This window comes from Sinocyclocheilus anshuiensis, unplaced genomic scaffold, assembly GCF_001515605.1.
Source record: "Sinocyclocheilus anshuiensis isolate Anshui unplaced genomic scaffold, SAMN03320099.WGS_v1.1 scaffold1036, whole genome shotgun sequence".
Lineage (NCBI taxonomy): Eukaryota > Metazoa > Chordata > Actinopteri > Cypriniformes > Cyprinidae > Sinocyclocheilus > Sinocyclocheilus anshuiensis.
The window spans coordinates 925,238-949,352 of NW_015550226.1; the positions used below are offsets into that span (position 1 = coordinate 925,238).

At 36.4% G+C, this 24,115-nt stretch overlaps 1 protein-coding gene across 1 annotated transcript in view; it reads right to left on the reverse strand.

The window, feature by feature from the left end:
• Window positions 1–22,610, reverse strand: part of LOC107661026 (forkhead box protein O4-like) — a 33,973-nt gene extending 11,363 nt beyond the window's left edge. The window contains exon 1 of the mRNA XM_016450471.1: window positions 22,144–22,610. Coding sequence (XP_016305957.1) covers window positions 22,144–22,569 — 426 coding nt within the window. The 5' untranslated portion in view covers window positions 22,570–22,610. The remainder of the gene's footprint in view (window positions 1–22,143) is intronic.
• Window positions 22,611–24,115: the final 1,505 nt, after the last annotated feature.

Below are 24,115 nucleotides of genomic sequence, written 5' to 3' on the forward strand. Positions count from 1 at the left end.
AAGCCCATCACAAGCAGCTTTTAAATAATAACATATTTAGAAGGTGCACAGTGTCATTCACACAAACACCAAACACCATCATGGTAACACACATGAAACAGAAATAATGCAATAAACATTCATTTAACAACATTAGGTGTAATACACAACCCTAATATACAAAACTGATAAGAAAAAACTAAGAAGAAACATAGTTATTTCAACAAAAAAACATCAAATTTGAAATGTAACGCAGGGAATTCTGGGAATGTCAATTTACGGTTATTCACTGTAAATTACACAGGGGTTTTTTTTCACTTCCAAAAACGGTATACTACCGTAAAATTAATGTACAATACATGTAATGTCCAATACAGTTTTTCACCGTATATAGTATGGGAATTTACCGTTAACCATTTAACAGGTTTTTACTGGGATACAAGGATGTTGATCCAGGAACATATTGTACTTGGTGAAATCACGGTCACCTTATTTTGATGAATGAATGAATGAATGAATGATGCATTTATATAGCGCTTTATTGTGTATTGTTGTACACCCAAAGCGCTTTACAATCATGTTGGGGATCTCTCCTCAACAACCACCAGTGTACAGCATCCACTTGGATGATGCGACGGCAGCCACAGGACAACAGCGCCAGTGCGCTCACCACACACCAGCTACAGGTCGAGAGGAGAGAGAGTCATAGAGCCAATCAAGTGGATGAGGATTATTAGGAGGCCATGATTGACAAAGGCCAGGGAGGCAATTTGGCCAGGACACCGGGGTTACACCCATACTCTTTTACAATATATTTTTTTAAATGACCACAGAGAGTCAGGACCTCGGTTTAACGTCTCATCCAAAAGACGGTGCTTTTTGACAGTACAGTGTCCCCGTCACTATACTGGGGCATTAGGACCCACACAGACCACAGGGCAAGCACCCCCTGCTGGCCTCACTAACACCTCTTCCAGCAGCAACCTAGTTTTCGAAAGACGGTGCTTTTTGACAGTATAGTGTCCCCGTCACTGTACCGGGGCGTTAGGACCCAAACAGACCACAGGGTGAGCACCCCCTGCTGCCCTCACTAACACAAGTGATAGTCCACTTTAGACATTCTACTAACAGTAAGTAACTTTACAACTACATGTCAGCTAGCAGTTATTAGAGTATTAGTAGACTGTCTGCTTAATATCTTCTAACACTTTATTTTGATGGGTCCACAACATACAACATACTGACTATGAGAAACTTTGCAAGTATATGTCAACTTATTCCACTAACCCTAAACCTAACCTAACAGTCCACTCTGGGAGTTAGTAGACATGTAGTGGCAAATTTATGAGAATTAGTTGACATGTTGCAAAGTAGTTAGTAGAATGTCTAAAGTGGACTATCAAAATAAAGTGTAACCGTTTTTTTTTCTCGTTTTTTCTTCAGTATGCTGGTAGTCTTGGCATTATGTTACTCTCAGTTTTTCTTCCCCAATGCTTTACAAGAGCAACATATCCTCATATTGATGTACAGTAACCTAAACTTTTAGCTCCACTTAACTCCACTTAACTTTTAGGGTAAGTTAACCACAGAAACTGCTCCAGAATGTTCCAAGAATCATTTATTTCAGATGAACGTCTCTTAGCTTCAGATGTATTCAGAACACGCATGCCATTCTGATGAGGATCCAGAGGGCATGACATCACAGATCATGCACAATATTGAAATTATTTATGAAAGCATTAATATGGCATACAGTAATGTTTATTTTATTTTGCCTCACAGATGTTAAATCCAACATTTTCCCATCTCACACACCATGGATCTGCATTCAAAATGCTGCATTCAAAATAAAATTGTTTATTTTTTGTTCTTTGCACTGGGACGTTTTCTATACAATATAATTTCTGCAGTAGAAAATGCAACACGTGTAATAAATATCACCTTATCACAGATGCGCAAACAAAATGGCTAAACTTAAAACACAAAACATGCACAGCCATATTATCTTTGCAATGATAGACTGGTTTATATATTCATCCACAGTCATTAAAACAGTTCTGCATCACTAAAGTGTGGTATGCATCATTTCACTGTGATTCCTGGATTTGGGGCTCTGAGAATGTCTTTCTTTGCTCACTGTGGACATGCATACACTGAACTAACTCCAAACTGTGTTTCTGGAACCAATAGCTGCGAGTAAGCAATGTTTGCTTAAATGAACTCCGAGTCCAGATTTAATGTCACGGTAAGTTGCTTTCTGCAATACCCTCTCTTTAATGAAGGTTTGCTGCCTGAAAAAAAAAAACACACGAGCATCTCGGGTCATGACATGTAAAAATGGGTTATTCTAAGGCAGAGATGACCTAATCGAACACCCATTTGGGATTCAGGATTACTAGAAACTTTCGGGCTGGTGTGTTAGAGCAGTCTGGAGGTGAACTCTGTAGGATCTGACCCTACTCTAGGGGAATTTTCCCTGTAAGTACAGTACAGTACTGTACTGTAAGTCTCTCTTTTTTTAAAGTGATAAATAACTTCTTACTAAATGTGTTTTAGTTTTTTCTGTATGCTTAAATCATTTGTATGTAAGATTTTTACCTTGAAATATACATTTTCAAATCATTTTAATGGTTCACTGACTTCTAATAAGGCAAATCGCTTCTGTTTCTTTCCCCCGCTCCTTACAAATGTTATGTTCGAGCCCGTTCTCATGAAAATGCGTATAAATAGTACGCCAAATAAAAACAAAAACTCGTGGTATTGATACGCAAAAATTGACTTTGGCGTGCATATGATACGCATATGTTTGGCGTGCGTATAATACGCAGTTTTCGTGTGCATATGATACAAAATTTGTTGGCGTGCATATGATACGCAGTTTCACGTACATATGATACGCATCTACCCCACAACCCTAATCCTACCCATTGCGTAGCATATACACGCCAAAGCCAATTTTGGCGTATCAATACCACAAGTTTTTGTTTTTATTTGGCGTACTATTTATACACACTTTCATGTGATCGGGTTATATGTTCTGGGAATATGTAGGTTTGGCAAACAGGTACAGAATTCTACAAAAAGCTTCACAGCATCAACAAAAGCATGTTTACAGCTACACACTTTAAGATATCTTCAAGACAGTGAATGTGTAATTAAAAAAATGGGTAAAACAATTATACAAATATTAACATATATTTGGCTGTGTTCTTATAGGTTCTAACATGTATAGGTTCTAACACAGGTTTAATATGTAAAGGACATGTTCCATCTATTATGGGCTGCTGGCCAATATAGACATCACACATACCAATTTTTAGGTCAAGAACTAAAACTTTGTCTACACATAAACATATTCAATGTGTAATAAGAGGCGGGTGCTGTTAATGCACCACTCATACTATTTTTATTTTTTGTCATGAGGATGAGAGAGCAGTTTTGGATTTTACCCCCTTTCTCGCTGCGTTAAGTAGATTGCTATAGGACAGCTGGAGATCTTTTCCCCAGTCTTGGTTGTGCATAATTGCTGATGAATCTCTCTGCTACGCCTCTGTTTGCTCTAGGGAATGTGTCCCAGAGGTGAAGTCCAGATACTTACGAGCACCACCATGAGACTCTACCATCCTGACACCATTTGCCACCCATCTGTCTGCTCCAGCCACACCCAGCCTGCATGCTCATTATGCTGATCCCTTGATGCTATGGTTGGTGTTAAGAATCAACTTAAATAAATAAATTAAAATAATAATAAATTAAAATAATGAATGATGAATATCGAAGCCTAATTGCAGTTGCCAGAAGGACAAAAGCTAACTTTTTCAGTCTTTATAAAAAAATTTAAAAAAAAGTTTCAAACATATTAAGTTTGAGTTACAATAGTTTGTGGTTGGGGAAAAATGTATGCAAAAGGATTTGTCCAAAAAAAAGTTTTGTCAGCTAAAAACTATTTCTAGACTTTTAATGGAAATAATTGGTATATAAATGCTTTTAAAAGGAAATAAGGAGTTCTGAGGTCCATGAAGAATTTGGGGTTGGAGGGTTCAAGGCAAATGAGAAAGGTAAACACATTTGGGAATTAACACTTGTTTTCTCGTCCATTCACAACACAACATAGTTTGCCATCTCTAAATATGCAAATATTAGTCTCAGCCTCAGACGTCACGCCCACGGACTGCTGACTGAAAGGCACACGATAGTGGAAACACTTCAGGAGTTTCAAAGTTGTCATTGGATTGGTTGAATTATACAGGATTTCTGGGAGACGTGTGTGTGGGGTTCTTTAATGTTCCACCTGGAAACAAAGATGCCGTGACGCTAAACCCCCTCATGAAAGAAGAAAGTGTTGTGTTTACAACTGTGATGACAAGCGCTTATCAGGATGAACTAAATGCTGGATTTTCAAAAGTATGTGAAATATTCAAAGTTTGCGGCATAGAATCTTTAAAATACGTCCGAGAGTTTTACACACCGGTCTGTTATTGTGTCGACATTTCCACACACCTAAACATGACGCGGCACAAACCGAAACGTGGATGGTTTCTTTATCTGTCAGTCATATGCCATCTTGGGTGGTCCTTGCCATTCAAAGTGGTCAAGGTTTCCAGACCTTCTGCCGTCAGTCTGAAGGTCTGGCCACGCGAGGTAAGTAGTGTCACTGTAGCGATCTCTGTGGACTTAGCTTGGCAGTAACACATGGTGAAACTCTTTTACAGGTTTCCAGGAGGAGACATGCACGGAACTTTTTTTCAAGAAATCAAGATGCCTTTCCAATTTACTATTAAAGGGTTTTAAATAAATAGCTGACCACAGAAAAATACTGAGATACTTTATGTATTATAATAGCGCTATAAAAAATATACAGTGTCCCTTTGCCATTAAAGACACTAATAAAAACGTGGTTAAGATTTAGAACTGATTGCACACCAAACAGCCACATAATAGAAACCTTTTAAAATCTTTTTTTTCTGAATTGCATGGAACCATAATAACATTAACAGCCCTAGAAGAGCCCTAGAAATGTGCCCACTCCATTGTCTGCTTGAGGGGTAATGGAAGTGGTGGGTGATTCTTGGCTTGCTGTGTGTTAATTGCCATGAGCAGGCTGTGTTTCCCGCAGGATCTGTGGGTGTGGGTGCTAGTCACCGTGGTGGTTAGGTAGTTATAAATAGTGCCACCAGATTAGCCGAGCATCCGAGAAGCAGACAGGAGATCGGAAAATCCAGAATCCCGTGCCAGTTTGGCTCAGCCTTATGGGTGCGACCTGGGATCCCCCTGTCCACAGTCCACAAAAATCACCTCAAAATACAATACGTCACAGTCATGTTACCAGGATATCTCATCCACTTTACTGAAGGACATTAGCAACTGTACACTTTCAGAAAAAAAGGAACAAAAGAAGATGTCACTGGGGTGGTACCCTTTCAAAAGGTACTAATATGAATCATTTAGATACTAATACAGACACTTTAGGTAAAAATATGTACTTTTAAGGTACCAATACACACCCTTTAGGGGTAAATAAGGTACAAAGGTATGCTAGCTTTTGTACCTTTATTTCTGACTGTATAAGACAAATGCAGGCAGCACTTTTCATCTTTGCATAATCTCATCACAGCAATAATAATCTGATTTCCTTTATTGCAAAGGTCAGTGCACCTCTAATCACAATTTAATACACATGATTAACTATTTAATTCTATAAAAGCAAATATGTGAGGTGTGTGTTTAGCATGGAAAATGGAGAATTATCAAAGTGACATGCACTCTTCTCTATGGCAATGCAAAAACCTTTAGATATCGTACACTTGTACATTTTTATATGTTTGGATAGACACTGAAATGTACAGTATCAACAACAACAAAAACAACATAAATGAATAATAATCGGTCCCACTATATATTAAGTGGCCTTAACTACTATGAACTTACATCAAAAAATAAGTACAATGTACTTATTGTGTCCATATTGTATTGCAAATCACTTCTGCTGCTGTTGAGGTGGGATAAGAGTAAGGTTATAGGGACAGGTTTGGTGGTATGGAAAGGTTTAAGGGTTTTAAGGGTTGTGTGGGTTAAGGTGAAAGGGATGGGTCAACAGTGTAACTATAAATGTAATTACAGAAATTATTAATTACAGATGTAATTACATGCAGGTACTTTTAAAATATAAGTACAATGTAAAAACATGCACATTATGTACACAATAAGTGCATTGTATCAAATTATTAATTTAAGGCCACTTAATATAAAGTGGGACCAAATAATCTTTAATGTATAAATAATCTTTATGAATACCGGGCTACGCGAGACTATGCAAATATTAGCTGCTTCTAATTCACTAGAGAAATATTTCTGATAGATAGTAAATCTTTTAAAAACACATCCAGGCCCAAATTCTAGGGGGAAAAAATGGGGAAAAGATATAATTTGCAAAAAGAAAACAAGGATGTGCATTTCTTGACAGGTTTCTGTGACACTCTTATTAAACCTTGACAGTTTATGTGACACTTAACTAAAACTGGATATGCAGTATAATATAAATAAAAATAATACATAATTCAACAATGTTCATTAAGTAGAATGGATCGTCAAATAATGAGATTATTAAATGATAAATACATAATAAATAACTAATTACACACACACACACACATATATACACATATATATATATATATATACACACACACATATACACACACACACATATACAAGTAGATAGAATAGAAAAAATTGAAAGCTAGTGTTTGTTAGTTTTTTGTTGTTGTTTTTTTTTAAATAAAAAATAAAACAAAAAAGAAGATAAATATAGATAAAGTAGAATTAAAATAGAATAGAAAGTGCTAGATGTTTGGATAGACACTGAAATGTACAGTATCAACAACAACAAAAACAACATAAATGAATAATAATCGGTCCCACTATATATTAAGTGGCCTTAACTACTATGAACTTACATCAAAAAATAAGTACAATGTACTTATTGTGTCCATATTGTATTGCAAATCACTTCTGCTGCTGTTGAGGTGGGATAAGAGTAAGGTTATAGGGACAGGTTTGGTGGTATGGAAAGGTTTAAGGGTTTTAAGGGTTGTGTGGGTTAAGGTGAAAGGGATGGGTCAACAGTGTAACTATAAATGTAATTACAGAAATTATTAATTACAGATGTAATTACATGCAGGTACTTTTAAAATATAAGTACAATGTAAAAACATGCACATTATGTACACAATAAGTGCATTGTATCAAATTATTAATTTAAGGCCACTTAATATAAAGTGGGACCAAATAATCTTTAATGTATAAATAATCTTTATGAATACCGGAAGCTTTAAAGAATAAGGAATTCAGCATACAATACTGAATTAATGAAATTTAACAAAGTTAACACATACCTACTTTGACATTATAGTGGTTTCATTCTGTTCTTTGATTTATATATTGTTACTTTGATATTTTGTAGTCTTTGATGAAAAAAAATTAATTATATACGTTTTGAGTAAATTGTAAGAATGGCAAGGATGCATGTATTAAACAATTTACTCAGAACTTTTTTTTTTTTTGAGCTAACCTTTAAGAATCATTTTGCTATTAAAAAGATCATTCTCAGAAGAGGTTTGATAAACTCAGAGATTGTGTCTGAGTTCTGAGCTTGCTTACATCCAGTAGTAATCTAGCTTCTGGTGATTGCAGTTCTGAAGATTCATAAAGATTTATACATATCAAAAGGGTTTACGTTTTAGATCCTGTCAGAATGCTGATACTGCGTTTATTCAAACATGCAAATCTGCATGTGTACATTTTACATTTGAACACCGACTAATATAAACGAGGTCCCCCTGTCCATGTAGACATTGTCAGCTCTCATTTTAAAGTCAGCCATCCCATAAATAAATGAAGCTCAGACACTTTAAAGGCCACATTCAGGCTGTATGCCATGCCCCAGTCACGCTATGCAGAGTAATAACCCTAACACATATGCACGCTTGGCACACTTGGAGCAATACTACTAAACGACCAGCTGCTAAGGAGACCCATGAGAAAGGCAGGGTTCTTGTTGCCATAGCAGCCTTTTTCCCTCCTAACCAGTTTCCCATCCCTGTGGAAGTGACATGGGTGAGTTGAAGGGGGAGGGGCTAGGATTCACTCACGCATGATCGGAGAAAGCAAAAGATGCAGGTTGCTTGACTTCACTAATAGCTGATAAAGGAATGATTTTGGGATTCATTTCAACTGGGTTAATTAGCATGTTAGGGATTACAACAGGCTAAAACAGAGGGTAGACGAAATGTGTTTAGGGCCTTTAGTAAAACAATCAATGATTCATTTGTGAGCATAACACTTGCTCTAAACTAATGAGGTGTAGACCTAAATAATGATCACAACGTATTTTAAAGCATGGTCCTGATTGTAGACAGCAATATTATTTGCATGTACCGCTGCGTTAGATTAGCAAACACCAAAACATGAACATTTAAACAGTAATGCTTTTTTGTTTGCCATGTGGAACTGCTGCCTATTAAGTGCATGCCAAATCAGTCACTCCATTTCAGTTAGGAAGTAACAATGGCGTGTGTTGGCCTTTTGAAATGAGAAGGCAAAGATCCCTTTCTGAGTATGGATGTTCTCAACTCTGGCCCTTAAGGTCCACTTTCCTGCAGTGTTTAGCTCCAACCTTGATCAAACTCACCTGCCTGTAACTTTCTAGTAATCCTGAAGATGTTGGTTTAGCTTGTTCAGTTGACTTTGATTAGGGTTGGTGCTAAACTCTGCAGGAAAGTGGACCTCGAGGGCCAGAGTTGAGAACCCCTGCCTTACACTATTAACAAAAATATTGTTTTCTTTTATTTATTTTTTTCAGCTAAGACAATGCCCCTGAAAGCTATATAGACAGATAAGAAAGCAAATTCTGCCTTTAATATTTGGCATCTCTCAAATTCGATCATCTTCATCAAATATACACAAAGTAATCGGTAGCTCAATTTTCCTCTCTCTCTCCCATCATGTTATAGCTAGATTTGGATCTTTGTATCTTTTATTCAGAACTCAAATATCTTGCTCACACTTGAGTACCTGTTTGCTGTTACAAATTTTCATCAAGTGTCCAGTGCATATCTACTCAAGATACTGATTATTTTGGTGACATGATCATGCCATGACAGAAATGTGTCAACTGGTAGAAATTTTACATGTGCAAAACTAGAAATGTGATTTTCATAATCAACTAGGTTGTCTGAACTGCTAAACAACCAGTCAGCATAAAGGCTGCATCCATGTCCACTGCACCCCGATATGTTATTTATGGATGCTAAGCATTGATTGAATTGATATAAACCAAAACAGTAGCCTTTTATTGTACATAGCTTTTCAAGTCTTTATAAGTTAGGCTCAGATAAGGAGTGGCAAAAACAAAAACAATAGTTACCATGATTTCAAATTAAATTTCAGATATCTGTTGCTTTGCAAGAGTAGACAAAAAATATCAAGAGAATATATACTGTATGATAAATGAGAAGAAACAACATGCCGCTTTCCTGATGTTAGTGGTAGGAAAGCTGGGTAATTACAAATGTTCATCTCCTTGATGAACTGCCAGCTATTTCCCGAAACAAAAAAAAAACCCAATTAAGTCACTCTGAGTTAGAGTCTGATAGTAAATGTGCAGCAGAGAGAGAGTGAAGAAGGCAGAGTCGAAAGTAAGGGCAGACACTTTCAGAGAAGAGGAACAAAAGAGATGCATTCATCTCTGAGATCCTGGGCACGAGATGCTGAAATATTAATGTGCATTTCAGGCTCAGACTGCTGAGTCCAGTGTCTGCAGTAATAAGATGGAGCATGAATGGCTGATACATGTCTGGAGGAGATTTTGGTAGTGCATGTTTAAAAGAATGTTGGGGCAGGTTGTGACCTTCTACGGATGCTTTTGAAAAGTAAGGTGAAATTTAATGTTACGGCATGAACCTTGCAAAATTAAGTGAATCCACTGATTATTTTCAAAGTTATTTTTGCTAATCTGCTAACTTTGCTTCCCAAAAGATTGATATATGCTGTGAATCCTGACTCCCTGGAAGTTACCAGCCAGTGTAACTGGAACTAGTAGATTCTTTTTTGAGGTTTTGAATGTGAAGATTCAACTTTATTTTTGCACATGCAATTCTTGAAATTCTTTTATTTATTTATTTATTTATTTAAAACGTGGATTCTTTAAGGATTCATCCACACAAGTTATTCAAAAACATACATTTAGACACAAACTGACCACTAACCGAACTTTCAGATGCAATTTAAATTTTTTTTCTCAGCTGTCACGGAATCAATCAAACACAAGTGCATTTCCCCAACGATGGTGTAACTTGTGATTAAGCATCATAGTACAATGCATCATTGAAGAAATGAACCAAAGTTTAGAGTTCGAGAAGCTTTTAAGAAAAAAAAAATCTATTTGTATGGTTATTAAGCAGCAATGTTTTGGTACAGGAAGCTGTTGAACCCTGCATTTTATTTTATTATCCATAACTGAAACATTCGGAATGTCATATAGTACAATTTGCATCTAGTGGCATGGGAATCATGGATTTCCTCTGCTCCTTTCCAACTTTTTTCTCTCTCTCTCTCTTTCTTTCTGTCAAAAAAGGGAGAGAGAGCGAGAGAATAAGAAAAGGGTAAGGTCCCCTGGTCACAAACTCTGACCTTTAATGCAAGTTGACTGCCACGGTAAAGCAGCAACTGTCATATTGTCAACCGAGCCAACAATAAGCACACAAGCACCACACAGACGCTTACTCAAGACATGAACCCTAGACAGACTCGATGGTGGAGAGAAAGTGAATCACTAAAGAATACCAAGTTGCATGACTTGGGCGAATGCCAGTGAATATCTCTCGGAAGAAAGGCAATAATCTGATTAGGTTTAGGATGTATGACTCAGGTCCCACTTTATATTAAGTGGCCCTAATACCTGTGTACTTGCATAGTAACTAGATGTGTACGTAGTATGTAACCACAGTGTAAGTACACATTGGTACATAGTATCTAGAGCTGTAATATTTCTGTAACTACACACATGTAACAACCCACTGAATGGTTTGTGTAAGTACAAATGTGTAACAGGACATATATAACTACGTTTTGTAACAACAATATGTATAAGAGTAATTGGAACAATTTGATCCAGGGGGTGGAGATGGGTAGGTTTAGGGATATGTAAAGTGGGAGGAGTTGGATCTCAAGTTGGTGAAGTTGGTGCACAACTGTAATACCAGTGTACTTACATGGTAACTCCTCAGGAACTGTCCACTTAATATAAAGTGTAACATTCTGGACACCAACCACAATTTATATGTAAAGCCTAACTTACTGACCGCTGCTGTGTAACATCAGAGTAATTACATGGTAAATGTAATGTGAAGTGTAACACCTTCTTTACCAAAAAGTGCTGTTAGTCCTGTTACACATTTGTACTTTCATTACCAAAAAGTGTTGTTACCAATGTCCTGTTACACATTTGTATTTACACATACCATTCAGTGGGTTGTTACATATGTGTAGTTACACAAAAATTACAGCTGTAGATACTATGCACCAATGTGTACTTACACGGTGGTTACATACTATGTACACATCTAGTTACTATGTAAGTACACAGGTATTAGGGCCACTTAATATAAAGTGGGACAATGACTCATAAGCAAGTATGAGAATTATATACATTTTTTTAAAATAGTTCACCCTAAAATGAAAACACTTTTAATCAATTATTACGTCACCCTGATGTCATTCCAAACTGGCAAGACTTTGTTTCTTCTGTAGAACGGAAAATGTTGTACATCAATTTGTACATATGAAAGTTGTATGTATGTATGCTTGTTTGAGATATTCAAGCCACACATGGTGGTGAAATAGAAACAAGATTGAGCAATGACTCAGGAAAAAGTTTTTGGAAAAGTTTAAATAAAAAAAAAATGGCAGAATCTTGAATGTGCCGATAAAAAAGAACAGCGGAGAAGTTTGGGAAAAAGAGATGAAGAGAACAAACGAAAGATGGAGAACAAAAGAGTTGCATAATGGAAAAGATAAAGAGCATGGGTTCATGCGGGGCTATCTGCTGGCTCCGAGCTCAGAGTTTACATGGATGGAATAGCAAACATCCAGCCTTCAGACTGACCTACTTTCATCAAACAGTACATGGCCACATCTCAACCGTGTGTACCTCCCTCAGCACCTCAATTACCCCTGCTGTGCACATCCAGTTCTTACTGCTACAATTCCGAACAAATCATTTCTAGTTCTGTGGTGTAATTCCTGTGGTTTTGGATTAGTTTTGACTTCATATTGAGTACTTGGTTATTAAACCATTTCCTGATTGATTTTAGATGTTGCCTTTTAGATTCACAAGGGCTCCTGAAAACCACATTGCCTGTCTGTCTGTTTGTTGTACTGCTCTACTCTACTGCTCAGCTCCTGACCACATTTACATCTGCACTCATCTGGACAGCTCTGAGTCAGTGCACATTAAAGAAGCAGCACACACATGCTGCGTCAAAGTGAGTTTAACTTTGGCCTTGTCTCAAATGTCCTGATGCCCACAGCACTTGCTGTCCTCACTGTCAGGTAGTCCACCAGTGCAGGCTTTACAGGGGGCACTCATGAGCGCACTTTTGTGTCATAAAATAACAAATGGGACACTCTGCATTCACATGGACTTAACAGAAACACACAATACTAAATCAAGTGTACCATTGGCACTTCTCTTCCATATTTGTGACAGAGCCTATATCAGCACTGCTTCCCAAGAATCATAATGAGCCAGGACCTTGGATAACCCCACCAGTTTGAACAGTGTGTCAGCCTGTCAGCGGTAACTGTGAATGGTGTGAGATATAGCCTCTCCCAGACATCAATCACCACAGACGGCTCATTACCCAGCAACACACTGCCATGCCATAGACTCTAAATCTGTCTGTGGGCAGTTCAGTAAGTCTCCAAACATTACCACAACTCTCACTTTTATATACACTGGATACTGCGAATATTAACACACCAGGAACTGCAGTAGCCAAAGCAGAGAAGCAAACTCTACAGTGTGTTGTTGGTGTAATGGAGACAATGGAACATTTGCAGCATACTGAAATTATGAAACTGTTTGGGTTTGGTTATATAATTAGATGGAGATATTTGCTCCCACAATGTCTGTTGTAGAAAAATACTAGACTGTAAAAAAGTAATTTTTACAGAAAAAAAACCCTGTAAAAATTCTACATTAAAAACCCATTAATTGGTTAAATGTAAGTTACCTTATTTGACTGTGTATGCCGTCTATAAACCATATCACCTTCTATAAATAAATAATGGCATATTTTAAAGACAGGCCACTTCTGATTCATAAAGTGGCATGCATTATTATGGTGGATATCAGTACTTTTTAAAGTAAAAATCAGATTTTGGTAGTTCAAGTTGACTGTTTTATTAACAATATGAGCCAGATTTACTAATAGCTTGCGTCTGTGCAAACCCTCTTTTGGTGTGAAAAAAAAAAAAAAAAAAAAACTCCTGTCAGTATTTACTAAAAACAGTTTCAATTTCAGACACATTTTTATGGGGAGGACAATATTTAAATAAATCATGCAATGTGATTGACTAAGGTTTGTGGTAGTAAATTTACTGATATATGTGCAATTATTTAACAAAAAATAACTGCATGTCTAAACCCTTGGTAGACAGTGTTGGTCTTTATGGAAATGATCCAGCTGTGTCTGTGTTCTTTTTGTTTGTTCATTATCAGTAGATCAACTTTATACTACCTTCAATGCTTTTGTGGGATTGCGGTGGTTTGACACTAATTTACCATTTCATAAATCTGGCCCTATATCACGAAATATATGGTTATAAAGGCCTGTTCACATCAAGAACAATAACTATAAAGATAGCTATAATACTACATTAGAGTCCACACAATGCACTATAACTTTATTTTTATAAGCGTGTGCTGCAGTTGTGTCATGTGCCTCGAGCTCTTTTAAAGCAGGATGGATTCTGATTGGCTGATTCCAACAATATCATTACTCTGTGCCATTATTATTGCTGTGGTGTTGACTCTGCTGTTCTTAGAAATTTAGAATGATTTTAAAACTATATCAATATCAACATGTTCCTGAAACATCATCACCATATTTTTACAGTATTGTTTTTTATATAATTATATCCAAACAGGTTTCTCAAACACTCCTACCTCCTCATCTTCTAACTCTCAAGTCATGGCATTAATAAACTGGCACAATAAACCTGGAAAGGAGGAAGTATTTTAACATGCAGAAAATTGTATACATGATCTTTAAAGTGCGAAAATTACACTACACCAAACTTCACAATGGCTTGTGACTTGTTAGACGTTTTTAACATTTGACATCCATTTGTCTCTGCGAGGGAGTTATTTTATACTGCCTCTGAAAGCTACATGAAGATTAGGAGGCTGTTTCATGTGTGTGCAGAGCTGAACATTTAGGCATCTATGCTTTCATGAGATACTGAGCAGAACAGACTGCCTGCAATTAAGATGAAATCTGCATTTCCTTGATAATAAGCCACATCTGAATTATTAACAAGAGCTGTTCCCTGAGGACTCAATCTCCAACTGAGTTCATCAGCACATACACAAACAACCAACACACACTGTGTGTACATTCATGCTCGCATGAGGTGAGACACACAGCATAAAAAAAACACTAAAACATCAGACATGAAGACAAGCATATATGTATACATTAAACACATGCATGGATATGTGTAATGGATTAACTTGCAAACGTAAGATAATCATCAATCAACAGGTTGTGAGATCATGGGAACTGAGGCCTGCCCCCCGGACCATGATAAATGCAATCAAATTGTATTTAGTTAGTTAACTCAATGTTTAAGGGTGCTTTCACACTTGGTTCGATTGCCTGGTCCGAACCCGAGTTCGATTTATCAAATAATAAGTCATTAATAGCGGTTCACTTCCGCGATTTGGTACGATTGCATTCATATCAGCAGCAAACCGTACTGGAGTTCACTTGAACCATACCCCAGACCACCCCTTTGTGCACCCGAGTTCGGAAGATAGCGTTCACATCATTCAAACGTACTGAAGTCTGACGTCAATCGAACCTGGGTGCGCACCAAAAGTGAAAGCACCCTAAGTACAAGTAACATGTTTGTATACGAAATATTCACCCAAATAAATGTCAGCTGTCAGCGCAAGGCTGTTTAATATAAAAATCTTAACAATAAACATATTCTGTTGTTGTTGAAGTGACATTTACCTTGTTATGTCTTTGTCTTCATACATCACATTTCTCAAGTTTTATATTCAAATTGCTATAATGAATTTTCATAGTTTAAGAAGGTTTAAGACAAGGGTAAAGCCATAAAATCTACATATAAAATGCATTTAAATTAGTAAAAATATTTATTTATTTATTTATTTTGTGACATTCCTATAACAGTGAGAAAGAAAACGGTTGACATCTGTTCATTTTATGAATGAATGAATGAATGAATGAATGAAAAATAGCAACTTGTCATATACTAGTGGTAAGGACTACAAATCCTGTCCATTATATTAGTTATTCTTTACTATTGGGAAAATAACTAGAAATATCTATCAGACTGTGCTTTTTAAGAAATAAAAAGCACTAACACATTTGTGTGTGGTTTATTGCAACTAAAACATAATAGGCAGCAGCTATTTACTCTAAGTGAAAATAGCATATTTTCTTAGCGATATATGCTATTTACACTAAGTGCAAATAGTGATAGATTCTATTTACACTGTTAAAATAGCAGGATTTTCTGCTATTTATACTACTTATTGCAAATAGTGGCAATTATCTGCAAAGCAGTATGCGGTAATAACGTATTGAGTGTAAATTATAATTTGAATTCAAATTATTAAATGGATGCCACCTTATTGGGACAATAAAGCCCTTTCTATACACCTACCCTAACCCTACCCGATACTTTATTTTCAACTTTTGGATTATTTCCTTAATTTTTATTGAAAATAAATGCCTTTGCGATGTGATATGAGATTTGAAAATGGAGAAAAAAAAGTTCGGTAAAAGGCGGAATTCAAATCCGTGTCGATCGTGTCAAAAAGACTATGGTTATGGTACGTGCTTTACCATCTACGCCACTAAAGCTGCCGATTGTCGGCCGTCTTTTATAGTGTTGACCATACCTATCACACGTTTGTGGGTGGAGCTAGTGTAAATAGCCTCTGCCAACAAGGCGGGCTATTTGCACTTAGTCTAAATAGACACTCCGAACATAATAACAGCTAAAATTTGATGCTGACAAATATATCCAAGCACAATACACAGTACTTGAAAAGGTTGAAGTGCAACGTTCTGCTGTATTTCTGTGGAAGTCATTTTTGATAATTACATACCTTACATTTTGCATTTGGCAAATGTTTTTATCCAAATATACACAACTAAATTGAAGCCATAACCTTGGTGTGGCTACCGCCACGCTCTTCAGTTTGAGCTCCAGGAATCTGCTGCGGACAAGCATCCAGCCACCAGTTCCTCTTCCCCATACGTACGATTTTCCACATGATTTGTTTCCTGTATTCTTTTGCACCGTTGCAAAGAAGCCATTTTTGTTCACGTTTAAAGAAGCAAACTGATCAGTAAATCAGAATTTCTCAGCAGAGATCTTTAGTGTCATGATATTAATCATAAACTTTGTGTCAGTATTTTACAGTCTTTTACGCACATGCTGGAAGGAGCACTTCACTTACTGGTCTCCCATGATGCATTTTGAATTATCTTAAATAAATATTAGACAACAGATGTTATAATTGTTTTTTGTATTTATGCAAAATGTTTGCTCTCTCTTTATTTCAATGTCTGTCATCTCTCTTTCTCTCTCATTGGCTCCTGACTCTTTGCCCTGCTGCCTTGCACCATTAAAGACCTTAAAGACATGTTATAAATAACACTCTAGTCACTTCACATTACAGTCTGACTGACTGCCTGGCACCAGTACTGACCCGCCGCACAATGCCCTGGCAGCACATTACCAGCCATCACACACACACACACACACACACACACACAGAATATCAACATGGCATTCTTTCAAATGGTGGATTAAAAATGCACACAGCCACAAGGGCATTGAAAACATTTGAAAAAAAAAGACAATAATGAGGAGAGAGTAATTTTCTGTTGTGACAGGCAATCACTTTTATGCATCCATCAACAGACCAGCATTTTGCCAAAGACAGTCTAGATCATAAAGCTTATTAGTATTTTTTGCTTGTTTTTGTACATAAATCATTCAGAGACTGCTTTCAGAGAGCATTTTCCAAGTAAAAAAAAAGAAAAGTAATATATTTAAAATGCATTTATTTCATATTAAGTAGGCTATAGTTCAAATCTATTAACATATTTACTGACATATCACTCAAGACTTTATTTGGTGTACTACTTTCTTAATATTAAGCCAAACATATTTTTTAATGTCACTATTAGGATATAAGAATTGTATGATCTTTGGATAATACTGGTCTTTAAATGCAAGATTTAAGTGTACCTTAAGTATACTTTCAATAGTTCCACTTAAGCACAATCAGAAATACTTCAGTATACTGTATCTTTAGTTGGACTTCAGCACTACTTTCGCACAAGTAAAGTGCATTATTTACTAAATTTAGCAGACTTTAATTATACCAGTTTAGTACACCAAAAGTACAATTGCAGGGTATTTTTATTAAGTACATAAAGTTGTAATTGTATTTTTAGTATACTTAGCATGAAATAAATGTATTTCAGATACATTTTAATATATTTACTTCTCACTAGGGTGTACATCCTCGTCACCAAGTCTGCATTTATTTAATAAAACTACAGTAAAACTGTACAGTAAAATTTTTTTGTGGAAACTGTGATACATTAGTATTTTGTAAATTGAAAGTAAAAAAAAAATCTGAATTGATTAGAAATACAAATCTTTAACAGTATAAATGTCATTTTTGATCAGCTCAGTGCATAAGTAAACGGTTGTGTATCACAGTTTGAGTTTCCACAAAAATATTAAGGAGAAAAAGCTGTGTTTTGACTCACCAAAAAGAACCAGCTCATAGAAGAGTCATTTGAATCAGTAAAGCTGACTACACTGGACAAACAGCACGTAATGACAGCTTATAGAAAAATAAGTTTTTTTTTTTTGCCATTATTTTTTATGTCATCACATTGAAGCTATCTGTTCCTCACACAAAGCTATTGAAAAGAGTGCCACAAAATCACTGTTTTCCTGGTATTTTGTACTGTTTCAACAACAGTGAAATGATACCTAATGAGGCAAGACAGACTAAAAGAATTTACAGACTCCATCTCTGTCATGTGGGGTTTGTTGAGTGCAACAGAGGGCGCTGCTTGCTATAGCAGCTTCAAGTCATGTTATCACTTCTCTTCATCTACTAATTTCAACTAGACCACAGACAGAGTGAATGACAGTCAAGAAAGAATGAAAGAGCATCATTTACGTGCATTTGAAAGTTGCACTACAGTTCACAACTGTGCTAATTATGTAGAAAGTATGACTGTATGACTGAGTGTCCATCACAATACTAAAAACTATTTTGAGAAATCTGGGTTGGGTAACAATCTAATTTCTGTTTTATAAATGGATGCTGTCACTAAAATGATTGTCATTTTGATTCACACTCATTCTGTCAGGACAACTTTTCAATTATTGATTAAAAAAAAAACACAAAACTGTTATAAAAAAAACTAAAATAAATCTAAAATATATGAAAGTTATTTAAAATAAACATTTTTATCTTTTCTGTTTTTTACTTTCCTCTTAAATCAATAGGACTGTGTCAACAATTCCTACATTGGGACTGGTTGGCATAATAAACATAAACATATAAACATCATATTATTTTTTTTATTAATAAATAATAACTATAAAACTTTCAATGATATACTGACAGCTAAAGCAGAATTGTCCATGGATTTCATTTCAGATAAATGGTCACCCTATGGTCATCGTATGATTTAAAAACTGATTTGATGAAATTTGAACAAATAAACTATTGGAATACAATCAAATGTCTGCCCTTGATGCTTGTCTGTCCTCTTTAAAGTTTCCAGTTGTTTTGCATTGTTTCTGACAATAGGATATGCATTTTTCAACATCAGGTTAGAGCTAAGAAAGGCATAAAGATCGCCTTCATCATGTGGGTCAGGACGCGTCTCAACAGTTTTTTTTTTTTGCGGCAGTGGCTGATACTAAGATAATGCAGTTAATTCCCTTTCAACACACCTCTGAAGAGCTCATTTTAATAACATGGGCTTACATTTGCCCTGAACTTTGAGGGCTAAGCAGACTGTGGGTCCATTGTGAGGCTGCTAACTCATTCTATCTTTTTCTAGCACGGTCCAAGTGGCAAACAATAGTATCAATGTTATCATAGTATCCCCAATGTGTCTTTGTTGACAGAGTTCAGCACAGTTAATCTAAGACATGTGTTTCTGACAAACAATACTTTTATATGTAATATTTGCGGTTGATGTCTACTTATCTGTTTCATGTGTAACAACATCAAGGTGCAAATTGTTCCTCCTCACAATTAAGCCAAAACAAATAGTTGGAAGGTAAGTAAATATTTTATTATTTACTATAAATATGATTGTCAATAGGATTCAATAGGATCAGCAATCCATCCGGGGTGTGTCCCTGACTATTGCCCATGATTGTGGGATGGGCTCCAGGATCCCTGCGATCCTACATAGAACAAGAAGTTTGGAAACTGGATGGATGGATGTTTGAACTTACCCCCACAAAGGTTATATTCCATTTTTTTTTTTACATAGAAACTCATGAACAAAACTGAGTCTGAGGAGGTAACCACAGCAACAGTATGCCGCTCAAGTATTTTTGTTAAGATCATTATTGGATGAAACATTGACAAAATACAACAAATACTATTAAGTACTAGACTCTAGTACCATAGCTGGCCATTTGGACTTAGTTGCATAACACAACAAACTACACCTTGAAAAATTCTTGCTTCTATTTGAAGTAGTGCCAAAAGACAATTTGAGCTGCACAAAATGTAACCCAACAAACAGCCCTACAATTCTTAGAGAAAATCCTTTCTCATTGAACATCCCAACTTAAAGGCACTTTTTATTTGTCTGATTAGTCTGCAAGTGACATTTTTATTCAAAGGGATATTAACACTGAGCAAGACAACATAATCCTTGATTGAGCTATACAAACATTTCATATATCACATATATCACGTACTTGTTCTACCTTGAGAATAATGTGCATAGAACAAATAAGAGCTAAAATTATAGAATGAGTTCAGAACTTTGAGACACCCCTGAACAAAGACTACACTGTAAAAAATGACCGTGAATTTAACGGTAAAAGACTGCAAAAATGCTACAGTAAAAACCTGTTAAATGGTTAACAGTAAATTCCCCTTCTATATATGAAAAACTGTATTGGACATTACATGTATTGGACATTAATTTTACGGTAGTATACCGCTTTTGGAAGTGGAAATTGACATTCCCGGAATTCCCTGCGTTACATTTCAAATTTGATGTTTTTTTGTTGAAATAACTATGTTTCTTCTTAGTTTTGTCTTATCAGTTTTGTATATTAGGGTTGTGTGTTACACCTAATGTTGTTAAATGAATGTTTATTGCATTATTTCAGTTTCATGTGTGTTACCATGATGGTGTTTGGTGTTTGTGTGAATGACACTGTGCACCCAGGGCCGTTTTAACCATTGGGCTAGGCGGGGCTGAAGCCCCGGGGGCCCGAGCAAGGAGGGGTCCCGTGATTGGCTGTGGAGTAGACTGACTGGAGCGCCGATCACCAAAGCCACCACGCCCCCCACGTATTAGCGCTGTTATTTAGTTGAGCTTTCCCGTAAATTCCATACATTACCATTTGAGATTGAAACGTAAAGTCTGAATTTGGTTTACCAATCAAATGCATTTATTCTATATTTGCGGTCGTTGCCCCGGGGCCCAGTGCGGTCTTAATGCGGCCCTGTGTGCACCTTCAATATATGTTATTATTTAAAAGCTGCTTGTGACAGGCTTTGGTTCATCATGTGACTTTCTCATCACCACCTGCATTTGGTGGTTATCAGTGTATTACAAAGGTACAAAACAAATTTTAGTACTTCAATAGGTTGGTATATTAACATTATATCAGTTAATGAAATATGTAAATTTAAGTTAAAACCGTAAAAAAAATGTTGCTACCGTATTTTTTACGGTAAAATTCCGGCAACCACAGCTGCCGTTTTTTTACCGTAAATTTTACGGATTTTTTTTTACAGTGTACAGCTCTCTCCAAATAGAAAATAAAGGACCATTTAAGTTGTTTCAGAACTCTGGTGAAGTAAATAATACTGGTTGTTATTGTTGTTCTTGAAATCTGATGCTTGTAACTGTAAATTAATAAAGTGTGAAGTTCAAATCTGAAATAAAAGAAAATTACAAAGGTGTCACAATGAATCAAGTGTTTGGAATGAATCAGTCTGATTGCAGAGTATTGGAGCAGTGGGAAACTGATAATGCATGATTATATTATGCAGAGGTTTCCCTCCTAAAATGCTTTGTGCTCCATCATCATCCACTTAGAAATGCTCTAGCAATTTTATGTGTATTATAAAATACACATTGTATTACACTTATACATTTTGCATACATCCTTTCTTTCCCACACCCACATTTTCCCCCTCTTTGCCCTTTTTTTCCTCTGTATGAAATAACCAGAGGTTAAGAACGAGGCTCAGTCTTTCCGAAATTAATCTGTCTCAAATTAATAAAAGGTTCAGGAATGGGGTTCTAAATACAGATAAGTGAACAACAATATTTTAAGCACACTTTTGCTCTCTTTACCAATGCACCCTGCATACATAATTTTTATCGTATACTGTATTATTATTATGTATGTCTATACAGTACATATTGAATACTGCACATATATATATATATATATTGCATTTCATGTAATGTTATGACAAAATGCTGTGGAGTGTTAACTATTTTTAGAGCAAATCACCAAGTCAAGCACCTTAGCCTAAGTGTAACTTGACCAACAAACGTGAATTGTCATTGTGTGCACGCATGTATCATGTGTTACCTTCCATCCGGCAGAGCTGTTGCTGTGTCCTTTATCTTTAAAATAGGGCACATATCGGACCATCCAGTCGTAGATCTGAGACAGGGTAAGTCTTTTCTCGGGTGTGCTCTCGATGGCTCGGGTGATGAGCTCCGCGTAGGACTGGTTTCCCCACGCGTTCCGTCGGGAGGATGCCTTGGTTTTGCGCAGCGCAGCTCCCGTTAAGTCGTGAAATCCTCCGGCATCCAGCATCATCCTCCTCCTCCTGCACGCTGGTGATGGAACATGATCCGAATCTACTTTAAACATGGAGAGATTAAGCGACAGATCCGCGTTCACCTCACACGAGAAGTCGTTCGTCCAGCTGCATGAGCGAGGTCTGCTGTCCAAATCCGACTCCATATCCACCTGATGAGCCTCCGCTTCATCCTCATCTATCATCATCATCTGTTCTTAATAAGCCGATGCCAGGTAGATAGTCAGGTGATACTGTATTCTCAGAAACGCCTCAATGAGCCCACCTCACAGAGGAGGAGAGAGAAGGATGCTGTCTGTAGACGAGAGCGCATCACGTTGAAGTGAGTCTGGCTTGCAGAAATAATGGACGCATGTGTTCAGACAGCGGCTCGTATTCAATTTCCATCCCGGTTTTAACTCACTCTGACCGCAGCAGCAGTATCCTCCTCTTCCTCCTCCTCCTCCTCGATACCGGTTATTACAAGCAAAACTGGAGCAGCTACAGATGACAGATCTTCGCATTGCACTGAGAACTAAAAACTTCTCAATGCATTATGGATGTCGTAACACTGATGCATATTTGGTAAAGTCCCCAACATATTCTGTTTTACTCAGTTATATTGTAGGCTATTATTATAGTGTTTTCAAAAAAATACAGAATGCCAAAAAAAAAAGCAGAAATACCGGGAAGACTCTACCCTGTTTTGCTTTTCACTCTACAGAGTGACCACAGAGGCATTAATCTGATTCTGTTTCTTTTCAGTAACCGATTCATTTATATTCATTTTCTGTGGAGTTAGTAATTCTCTACCAAATTTGGAACGTCTGAATGCAATTTAAACTGCATAAATCCAGATTTGTGTCATTCCTATTAATAAACATAACACTTTTTCAGTTTGTGTAAGTCTACTTCAGGTTCTGAGGATTTTTTCCACATTATTTCCCATGTCCATGTGATCTTGTTTCTCTAAAACAGTGTATACTTTTTTCTTTATTTACCCTGAATTAAAGTGAAATGTGACAACATGCCCCATTAACAGCTTAAAAAGTTATCTGATTTGATAAAAAAAAATATATGCAAGACAAATTAAAATATTTTGTCGTTAAAATAGTTTTAAAATTTTTCATACAAAATAACGTCTTTTTAAAATGAATCAAACGTAACTCATTTTGGATAGTTCAAATCAATGAGGACAAATAGATGAAGAACACATTCACACATTCAGAAAAACACACACAGCTCTCAGAACTGGAAACAAACAGATGAGCACATAAGAGTGCTTCAAATTTCCACCCCACCCTAATTCTTATTTCTATATCCTGTATTCTAACTTTTGTTAGTAGGCCACAGACACATATTTTCGATTCGTAGTCAATAATTTACCAGTCATTCTCTCATGCACTCGGATCTTTATTTGTGTATAGGGTGAATAAGATCAGGGTTGCATAGACACCCAAATCCACTTGTGACTAATTACAACGCAAGGCCAAATGACAGACTAAAATTTCCACAGCCATTTCACAACAATGTTTAATTTGTTATATTGGTTACTATAATTTGGTATTAGAAGGCTTTAATTTTTTATAGTGGTTATTACCATGGCACTACAGTGGAACCTGTAATAAATGTCGCTTCATGAAAGTCACTAAATAAATAAATTAGCCTTGAGTCATTCTTTAAAGTTGTGCTATTTCACTCTATTAAAACACTCATTTTAAAGTTGTTAATAGGTACACTTTAGGTACTAATATGCAC